The sequence below is a fragment of the Solanum stenotomum genome, chromosome 5 (genome assembly GCF_019186545.1).
Source record: "Solanum stenotomum isolate F172 chromosome 5, ASM1918654v1, whole genome shotgun sequence".
In the NCBI taxonomy this organism is placed as follows: domain Eukaryota; kingdom Viridiplantae; phylum Streptophyta; class Magnoliopsida; order Solanales; family Solanaceae; genus Solanum; species Solanum stenotomum.
In genome coordinates, this window is record NC_064286.1 from 22,141,770 (window position 1) to 22,153,053 (window position 11,284).

The 11,284-nt window shown below is 34.3% G+C and overlaps 3 protein-coding genes across 3 annotated transcripts in view; all 3 read right to left on the reverse strand.

Moving 5' to 3' along the window:
• Positions 1–11,284, reverse strand: part of LOC125865077 (ferredoxin-1, chloroplastic) — a 791,835-nt gene that overhangs the window by 442,988 nt on the left and 337,563 nt on the right. The window lies entirely within an intron of this gene.
• On the reverse strand, positions 2,564–3,276 carry LOC125865080 (uncharacterized). Its single transcript, XM_049545253.1, has 3 exons — positions 2,970–3,276; positions 2,783–2,882; positions 2,564–2,706 (listed from the first exon to the last, which is right to left on the reverse strand). The coding sequence occupies exons 1-3, from the start codon at positions 3,125–3,127 to the stop codon at positions 2,650–2,652; spliced, it is 315 nt and encodes a 104-aa protein (XP_049401210.1). The 5' UTR covers positions 3,128–3,276; the 3' UTR covers positions 2,564–2,649.
• Positions 4,238–8,484, reverse strand: LOC125865066 (uncharacterized). Its single transcript, XM_049545234.1, has 3 exons — positions 8,352–8,484; positions 7,920–8,246; positions 4,238–6,655 (listed from the first exon to the last, which is right to left on the reverse strand). The coding sequence occupies exon 3, from the start codon at positions 6,633–6,635 to the stop codon at positions 5,361–5,363; it is 1,275 nt and encodes a 424-aa protein (XP_049401191.1). The 5' UTR covers positions 6,636–6,655; positions 7,920–8,246; positions 8,352–8,484; the 3' UTR covers positions 4,238–5,360.

The following is an 11,284-nucleotide window of genomic DNA, read 5'->3' on the forward strand; positions in this document are numbered from 1 at the left end:
AAGTTTCTACAGTGGCAGGGCATAACAAGAGCTCCTATGGGAAGGAGGGATGAAGTAGAATGGGTGAGTAACTTAATGAAAGGAAAGAGTCCCAAAGCAGATATATATAGAACTTTCTAGGCTGGTAATGTATACCATATTTGAATTGAAAGGAATCCATGTGTTTTCAAAGGCACACAAAGACGACCTGAAGTTTAGTTAGACAAGTTATCCAAGAGGTTTTTCAAAAGAGTAATAACAATAGGAAATTGACTGCATTGTTAGAAACTATGAACTTGTATCCCTAAATATTTTCTCTTGTTCTAGATGTAGCAGATGAAGCAACCTAAGTTTATCTTTTAGCTAGTTGTAGTGGTTCTATTTCATCAACTATGTTTTTATTTTGTTCTTATTTGAGCTGTACGGTTTTACTTTAGTAACAAAATCAATAGTTACAAAAAAAAAACCAGGTAGTATGGTTTACCTTAAACTCCTCCCAGTAGAAGTCCTTAATCTCTGGTGTAACTGACTTCCAATCATGTCCTTCAGGATCCAATTTTTCCTTGAAGATTTTTGTGATCGCCCGAGATACATTGTTACTTGGCTCCAAACTTGTATATATATATAACAAGTAATTATTTCAATACTCAATTTTATTTATAAACATCAAGCAGTGTCTAGAGTGTATTATCAGTTTCTTTAGCGACAATATAAGATCTTAAAGATGTTGAGGCAGTAAGGAAGAAACATATGACACATATGAAAGTGTTATCAAAGAGACAAGGATTAGATATAAATTATATAATCCTGTCATTATCATATCTTGAAATGACTAGCTGGGAGGAGCCGATACTGAGCTCGAATTCAATACAAGTAAAAAAAAGTTCTAGTATGAAATCTAATGATATACTGCAAAGATAAGAAAAACTTTAGGGAATGAGGATTGTTGATATCAAAGAAATGTCACACCATACACACCAATAAAAGCAAAGTAAACAATAAATTTGCCACACAATCTGAACATGTAGGTCAAAAGCAAAAGTTCTGGGGAACTGCACATGGGGAATTTTGTTGCCCCATTCTATAAATTCCTTACCATATGATGTTGCCACATTCAACTATTGCTTCTTATATAAGAGAAGTGTAGACATTAGTGAACAAGCTACTTTCTTCAAGAATGATTTTTTTGTATTGATTTAAAAACACCTCAATTTGTAATTCATTCCCCACTAATACAATTTAAGAAAATCAACAGAACTTGTAAACATTTATAAAAAAAAGTATGGAAGAAAATCAACACATCTTAATTTCTTGCATGTAGAAAAACAATGTAAATGAAACAATATTGTACACTTACCGTCCCATGACGATTTCAATTGGGATGCGGGTACCATCAGTTGTATTTGACGAAGTTGTGGATACAATGTCATTCCTTGGTATTTCGATCCCCACAGATGAAGATGGTCCCGATATGTTGACTGCAACTGAATCTGGCGTAACTGGTGTTGGCAGTTCAGGCAATGATGGTGCTTGATCACGTGTGAAACTCGACATTAGAGGAGATGCCACTGGATCTGCTGTCCTTTTTCCAGAATATCTACAACGTCCACCCCCCTAGGTGCCATATCTGCAATTTCAAAGTTAAATGTGGATGAAGTAATATCATAATGATTGATCTAATTATAACAAGAATAGATAGTTAGTTGATATATCGCTTCAAGAACAAGATCCCTCTGAAATTTAAGAAAAAACGTGTTAATCTAGTTAGCAGATAAATATATAAACACTTCTATAAATAAAATAATCTCATCACTATTCCAAACATAGATCTAGAATCATACTGGGAATAGTTGTTCAAACAAAACAACCAGGAGAACTATTAAAACAAAATAAGTATACTCGTAAAAGAGACGAAATATAAAATCAACTTATATACTACATTTTAGTAACTCTAACTCCTATATTTGAAGAGATTGGAGCACTTTGACTCTATTCACTGCCACTTTCATAGTACGCCTCTTCATTCTCATTTTCATCATCTGATTCTGATTCTAATTCATCATGAAACTCTGTCTCATCATCTAAATTATCATCCTCATCTCTCAAGTTTATGAATTCGCCATTTGGATCATTCCGGACAATAGTTTCACTATCGGACACTACATCAAATCTTAAACCATCTCCATCACATTGGAAAGGCTCAGCAACATCTACTAGAGGGGACACTAAAGATGATGGAGGCATATCCACAATACCCCGAGCTTTTGTTTTGCACACAGCCCACCAATCACTCTTATCATGTCGTAAGCTAGGATAAGTAGCACAATACACTTGAGCCGCTTGCATTGCCAAAACAAATGGTTCGTACTTCCTCAATTTTCTTCTATGATTGATATCCACAAGTTTATATTGTGGGTGAATCTTCATTCCTACGTTTGGAGTGGGGTCAAACCATTCACATTTAAATAAAACAGTTCTTTTGATTGGTGTACTGCCCTTGTACTCCAATTCAAGAATTTCAGTAAGCACACCATAGTAGTCATTCTCATCTGCACTATAATTTGTTCCTTTTATGCAAACTCCACTGTTATTAGATGCTCTAGACAAACTGCGTCCTTTAGTGTGAAATTTAAAGTCGTTGACATTATAACCAGTGTATGGCTTCGCTGATCAACATAGACCTTCTGCAAGCGCCTTGATGAACTGATTATCTATGTGGACTCGGGCCTATCAAATTTAAAACTATTAGAGTTTCTTATAAGTAAAGTAAGTACAGATGAAAAGATATTGTACAACTGCTCACATATCTTGTGAACCATGATGCAAATTCTTCATCAAGTTTTCTGTCCACTTCCTGCGCCGTAATTTGTGGAAACATTTGATGAAGAGAGTCAATAAAATTCCTTTGGATCACATAAAAGAAAAAGAATATGTAATATTTTTTCTGATAATTTTAGTGTATAAATGAAAGCAAAAGCTTGAAATCTTACTCCACATATGGCTGCACTTCTCTACAATTTAGTAAAATATAAATATGAGCTGCTTTAAGTTCTTCTTCAGTAAGATATCTACGATTTAGTTCCCCAAATCCCCGACCTGGATAGGTGAATATAGAAAGATTATCATCGTATCCATCTTGTTCATCCATACCACCATCGTCATTCTGTGGCACTTTTCTATGCCTTGTGTAAACATGAGGCTCGAAGTAGTGTGAACAAAATGATGAAGCTTCCTCAACTATATGTGCGTTGCATATGCATCCTTCGACATGTGCCTTATTTCGAACATTATATTTATATTTTCAGAGATTTCTGAAAATAGCACAAAAGCTCAAGGCATTAGTCACTCATAAAGATGAAAACAAAGTACTTAAATAGTCAAGTCTATTTTGGTGGTTAGGGATAGATGAAAGAAATTGCATATTAAGGGTGTTGTACTATGAAATAGGTGACTTACCATTTAAATACTTATGAGTTCTTCTTTCTACTGAAAGGATGACAATTTTGCAAAGCAAACCTTTAGTCGATAAAATTATAATAAAGATCACTAACTAGATAGCTAGAGAATTTTCATATGTTGGGAGGCTTTAGCTAATTAGAGCAGTAATTTTTTGCATCCAAGCATACATGTTACATCTGTTTAAGCAACCACAAAAGGTTATTAAACTCATCGAAACTGCGTGTAGGAAATATTTATGAACAGGGGAAACCAATATTACTAAAAGGAAACTTGTAGTCTCGGACAAGGTGACTCTTCCTAAAGGTTCAAGAGGCTTGAATAATTATTTAAAGACCTGGAATCAAGCTGCAACATGCAAACTGTTGTTGTTGTTGAGTCAGAACAAGGAAAAACTATGGATTAATTGGGTCCATAGACACTATATAAATGACAGGAGACTACCAGATCATATAGAGTTTCCTGATATGCTTCTTGGATGATAAGAAAGATGTTTCATATGTGAAAATTTTGGCAGATTATCAATTTATATATACAAACAGATCATAAGGGGGGAGTATAAAATATCATATACTTTAAACTTTAAGAGGTTTTGCAAAAGAAGTTCCTTACAAAAATCTTGTATGTCATAATATTTCATGTTGTCAAGACTGACCTATGCAACTAGTTAAGAAGAAGCAAGAGGCTATTTGAGCTTTCAAGTTCTCTTTAATTAGATTATAACTTTATATTAGAGATAGTGATTAGGATTGTCATAAGGATTGTAAGGTTATTTAGGCGTTGTCTGAGAAGGGAAGGTTGTTGGTTGGCTCCTCCCTAAGCTTTTTATTGTCGCCTGGTGATTAATAAAATAAGTTTAATTGCAAAAGAAATAAAGTACTTGAATATATAAATGAAGTCTTACCTCTCAAATGGATACATCCATCGATATTGTACCGGACCAGCTATAATTGCTTCGTAAGCGAGATGCACAGGGAGATGCTCCATTGAGTCAAAGAAGCTAGGAGGGAATACACGCTCTAATTTACAAAGTATTTCAGGTATTTTTTGTTGTAGTTTTACCATATCCTCTTCACGAATTACTGTAGAAGTGATATCCCTAAAGAAAAGGCTCGTCTCAGTAAGTGCTTCCCACACTTTTTTGGGTAATAGCTCACGGAATGCAACAGGTACCAATCTTTGCATAAATACATGACAATCGTGACTTTTCATACCGAATAACTTGTGTTTTTTCATGTCCACATACCTTCCCATATTCGAGACATATCCATCAGGAAATTTTAGATTTTTCACCCATTCACACAACAATTTTTTTGACTCTTCTTTCAGTGTGTAAATAGCTTTCGGATACTTCCATCAACAACATGTAATTCAGGGCGTCGACAGAACTTTTTCAAGTCTTCTCTTGATTTGGGATTATCTTTTGTTTTACCATCTAACTCCAGCACTGTGTTGAACACATTCTCAAAGAAGTTCTTCTTAATGTGCATTACATCTAGATTATGCCGAATGAGATTGGTACTCCAATATGGCAAATCCCAAAATATGCTTCTCTTCTTCCAACCAGAAAACTTACTAATCTGACGATTAATAATATCAGCCCCAAGTTCTGTTACCTTTTTAAGTCCTAGTTCTTCTATCTCTTTTAAGACATCTTCTCCTGATCGTAATGGGGTAGGAGGCATGGTTACTACCCTGTTCTTTCTAAATGAGTTCTTATCCTTCCTGTATGGATGATTAAGTGGCAAAAACTTACGGTGGTTGTCAAACCAGGACTGCTTACCACCTTTTGTCAAAGTAAAAGCATCAGAATTCTCCATACAATATGGACATGCTAGCCTGCCTGCAGTACTCCATCCAGACAACATCGAATATGCAGGAAAGTCACTTATTGTCCACATCAAAGCAGCCCGCATTTGAAAATTTTAATTCTTAGAGATATCATATGTGTTGACACCTACATTCCATAGGTTCTTCAACTCAGCAATCAAAGGCTGCAAGAAGACATCTAGTTGTTGCTTAGGATTCTTTGGTCCAGGAACTATAACCGATAAAAATAAATATGTATCTTTCATACACATCCAAGGAGGTAAGTTGTATGGTGTCACAATTATTGGCCAAGATGAATATTGCTTTCCTGTTTGACCAAATGGCTGAAACCCATCAGTGGACAGTCCCAATCTAACATTACGATTTTCCTCTGAAAAAGATGGATACATCTTATCAAAATGCTTCCATGAAGGTGCATCTGAACAGTGACGCATCACACCTTCCTCAACTTCATGTTCAGCGTGCCATCGCATGTGTGAAGCAGTTGTTGTGGAAGCATACATTCGTTGCAGTCGTGGAGTAAGAGGAAAGTAATACATCTGTTTGAATGGTACAAGATTTTTCTTCTGAATAGATCTTTGGCTTGTAAGCTTATACCTGGGATGACTACAAAACTTGCAATTTACAAGTTCACTATCCTCTCCCCAGTAAATCATGCAGGCATTGACACAAGTATGAATTTTTTCAACTGGCATGTTCATTCCCCTCATTAACATTTTAGTTTCATAGAAATTTTTTGGCATCACATTATCAGGCGGAATCATCTCATTCACATATTGACAAATATCATCAAAACATCTTTCAGAGAGGTGATGTTCAGCCTTGATATGCAACAAATGAGCAACAGCTGATAATTTTGAGTGTGTTTCACAACTAGGCCACACTTCTTGATTTGCAGAATCAAGCATATCATAAAAATGTTGGGCATCAGGATTAGGTAATTCCTCCATATCATCTGGAACAAATGCGGGACTAGCAGCCTCATGAACCATTCTATGATAAGACGTACTAGGTCCAGGATCATCAAATTCACTAACATCAACCGGTAGGTTATTCATAGTATGTTCCCAGTTGTGCATTCTTTCATCTTGATCTATAGTTTCCGCAACTTCACTTTCTCCATGCAAATACCATACATGATATCCTGGTACAAAACCTTCTTTTAATAAATGCCCATAGACGGTATGAACATTTTCAAAGTTTCTATTCTGACATTTCTTTCGGTTACATGGGCACCTTAGTCTCTCACCATCCCTTTCTTCTGGATGACTCATAGCGAACTCAATAAATTGTTGTACACCTTTTAGGAATTCAGGATCATACAGACCTTTGGTTAATCTTTTGTACATCCATTGAAGATTTGAACTCATTTTACTTATAAACTTCTTTTCTGATAATGTGAGAAGGGCAAATAGTGAAATAAAAGCTCACAGAAAATTGAAAAGAAGAAATTTGCAGTATGACAGAAAATGAAACAGAGAAGAATGTTATTTGTTTGAAATTTAAACTGGCACTCTTTTTTACAGCAGGTATGTAGGTTGTATATATTAACTAAATAATAACCTTTTCTCCTAAAATAACTCCAACAAAGTCCTATTCAAATAAATAGCTAATCTGATATCATTCTTAAATATTGAAAACTGAAATATTTGACTCTGTCAACTTAAAAAATCTTAAAACAGTAAAAGAAAACATATGTAGATGCAACTAATTTTATAGCATTGCAATTATAAAATCTTTGAATAGTTAAAAGGGTGCAATTTATAATCAAGCTAGAAGGACAAATAATTCGACTCAAGCTTCTTTTCTTTCTTTTTTAGTAGGTTAGTTTAATCAAAACTTCGTAAAACATGTAACTCAACATATGAAGGTAATGAGAAGTATTATGTTGTTAGCCCTATTGATTTATAGCTTTTTCAGGTTGGGAGAAGAAACATGCAAACCAACCTCACAACTATCTTAATTAGGCAAATCCTCTTATCAAGGGAATTCAAAAACAGATGTGTATATTCGATCTTATTTATTCCAGCGATAACTAATCAACCACATACTATATAAACACTATATACTAACCAAGCAAATAAAGCATGTCAGAAGAATTACAATTAATCAAATCATACAAAAGAGGAAAATAAATATGATAAAGAATACATACTGTTTCGCCGAAAGGATTGTGGAACTGATAATTCAAGCGTGGTAGATGAATTGCAGGTGACTGTATTTGGAATTGTTTTTACATGAAGTGTGAACGTGGGCAACATTTGGAGAAAGAAAAAAACTGAATAATGGCGCAAGTATAGCTCTATATTTTTGGGAGGTGGATTATTTTAGCGGCAATTTTTTTTATTTGGACTATTTTTACAAAAAATAAAGCAGATTCTTATATTATTTTCTTGAACTATAAAATACAAATTGAGTCCAAAAGAATTTTAACTAATTTTTAAAGATTGGATATGCCATAAAATCATTTTATTTAATATAAACATACAAAATTTTAAAAAAAAGTGCAAAAATTGGAACAAGCATCGGAGTCTACACAATACCTACCTCAGCACAAAACAAGCAACACATGCAATTATTTGGACAAAAAGAGGAAACAAGCAACACAAACAATTATTTGGACAAAGAGAGGATGAAAGGGTAAGAAGACATACGTTAGACGACACGCCAATATGGGTCTTTTTAGCAAAAATTGATGCATCTGATAGAGCTTGAGTTGAAAATTTAGGTGATTTACAGCTGATGTGAATTTTTCCTTCATCTGTAGCTCTCCAATCTAGGCGATTTTTAGATCTCATCATATGTAGCGATTTGTATCTCTCCAATTTAGATGAGGTCAACGCGACGAACTATGAAACTGTAGCGATTGGTGGATACCTGCAATTTCCAATCTGATGCAGCAAATTTACAATTCATCAACTCTCCAAGTTTAGGACGGATAAATATCTGGGAGATTCTCCGAGTTTAGGACGGATAAAGATCTGGGAGATTCAAAAAAGGGCAAACCATCAGCTCTCCAAAATTATTTTGAATGTTGATGATAGAGATTTTGCTGGTTCGAAATGAGATTCAAAACAAGTTCTTACCTTTGGAGTGAGATTTGAAGCCACTGATAGGAAGAACTAATCTTCTCCAAATTTCCTCAACTAAGATGAAGATGGAGACGATCTGCTAGATCTTTGTTTTAGTTCTTTTGTTTTTTCTTACATTATTTTCTTTTTTAGTTTTTACTTCTATATTATAATTTAGTAAGTAAGATAATATTACTAATAAGTTGTCATCCACTAAAAGTTACGGTTAGTGGGTTTCAAAAAATAAAAAATAAAAAATAAAAAAAATTAAAAATAATAATAATAATAATATATATATATATATATATATATATATTCATGGAAGCATGAAAATATAATTAAATGCTTTGATGTAAAAAATATTGACTTCAATATTTTATATTATATGGATGAACTATTTTACAAAAAGACATGTAATGAATCTAATTGTATCGATAGAAAATACTTATATTTAATTAAGAGTGATATTAAAGTAGAAGTAATAAATGGTAATAATTTTTTTGGGTTTTGGTTTGTTAAATTAAAATTTAATAACATTATATACGAACCGAAGTCAACTTTGGCTGAAGTCAAACGTCTAAGTTAAAACGCCTAATGGCACAAATTAAAAATGAAAGCCTCAAAACCCGAACCAAACATTCTACTAGACCAAAAAGGACCTTGCGAAGATAATCACGCTGATGCAATTCTCATCCAAGTATGTTTACCAAAAATGCTGACCGAAGTCAAACTTTGGTCAAACCTTCAAAGTTAAAACACCTAACAGCACAAACTCAAAACAAAATCCTCGAAACCCAAACCAATCATCATATTAAACCGAAATGTACTTTTCGGAGTTAATCGCGCTGATAGAACTCTCATCCAAGAAATTTTACCAAGAATGATGACCAAAGTCAAACTTTGGTCAAAACCTCAAAGTTAAAACGTTTGACAACAAAAACCTAAAATGAAAGCCTCGAAACCCCAACCAACCATCCCACTAGAACAAAAAGGACCTTTCGGATCTAACTATCCTGACAAAATTTTCATCGGAGCACATTTACCAAAAATGTTGATCGAAGTCAAACTTTGGCCAAAAGTTAAAAGTTAAAACGTCTAACGACACAAACTGAAAACGAAAGACATAAAACTTGAACTAACCATCCTATTACATCAAAGAGGACTTTTCGGAGCTAACCGCGCTGATGAAATTCTCATCCGAGCACTTCTACTAAGAATGTTGACCAAAGTCAAACCTTGGGCAAAACTTAAAAGTTAAAACTCCTAATGCCACAAACTTAAAATGAAAGCCTCGAAATCTAAACCAACCATCCTATTAGATCAAAAAGGACCTTTTGGAGCTAACCGTATTAACATAATTTTCATCCGAGCCTTTTTACCAAGAATTTTGATCGAAATCAAATTTTGATCAAAACTTCAAAGTTAAAACGTCTAACGGCACAAACTCAAAATAAAACCCTCCAAACCCGAACCAACCATCCTACAAGACCAAAAAGGACTTTCCGGAGTTAACTTACATAATACTCATTCAAGTATGTTTACCAAGAATGTTAACAAAAGTCAAACTTTGATCAAAACTTCAAAGTTAAAACGCCTAATAAACATTAACTCAAAACAAAAGCCTCGAAACCCGAACCAACCATCCTTCTGGATGAAAAATGATCTTACGGAGCTAACTGGGCTGATGAAATTCTAATCTGAGCACGTTTACCAAAAATATTGAACAAAGTCAAATTTTGGTCAAAATATAAAAGTTAAAATGCCGAACATCACAAAGTGAAAACAGAAGCCTTAAAACCAGAACCAACCACCCTATTAGACCAAAAAGGACCCTCCTGAGCTAACCGCGTGCTATCAAAATTCTCATCCCAGCACTTATAGTAAGAATGTTGACCAAATTTAAACTTTTGTCAAATGTTAAAAGTTAAAACTACTAGAGCTACAAACTCAAAACAAAAGCCTCAAAACCTGAACCAACCATCCTATTAGACCAAAGTTGACCTTCCAGAGCTAACCGCACTGACATAATTCTTATTTAAGCATGTTTACCAAATATATTGACCAAAGTCAATTTTTTTTCAAAACGTAAAAGTTAAAATGCCTAACGACACAAACTGAAAACAAAAGCTTCATAACCCCAACCAACCATCCTATCAGATGAATTAAAAATCTTTCGGAGATAACCGCGCTGATGAAATTCTCATATGAGCACGTTTACCACATATATTGACCAAAGTTAAAGTATGGCCAAACCTTAAAGTTGAAACGACTAACGGCACAAACTAAAAATGAAAGCGTCAAAAATCGACCCAACCATATCCTATTAGACCAAAAATAACCTTTCAGAGCTAACCGCGCTTATAGAAATCTAATTTGAGCTCATTACCAAATATATTGACCAAAGTCAAATTTTGGTCAAAACTTAAAAGTTAAAACGTCTAACGACAAAAACTTAAAATGAAAGCCTCACAACCAAAACCAACCATCCTATTAAATAAAAAATGACCTTTGGAGATAATCACACTGAAGGAATTTTCATCTGAGCACGTGCACAAAAACATTGACCGCAGTCAGATTTTGGCCATAAACTTAAGATTTGAAACACCTAACGGCAAAAACTGAAAACGGAAGCCTCAAAACTTGAACCAACCTTTTTGTTAGTTCAAAAATGACCTTCTGAAGCTAATGACACTGACGAAGTTCTAATCTGAGCACGTTTACCAAAAATATTGACCAAAGTCAAGTTTCAGCTAAAAGTTAAAAGTTAAAATGCGTAACGACACAAATCAAATAAGAAAACCTCAAAATGAAACACCCATTTATTTATTAGGGCACCCCATTAAGTGTTAAGATAGGGAAATTTACTATTTGCCCTTGTAGTCATCGGTCAAATTTTTAACGTTGCCGGTCAATGGCCAGATTTTCGTAAAAAGGGGGGGGGGGGGGGG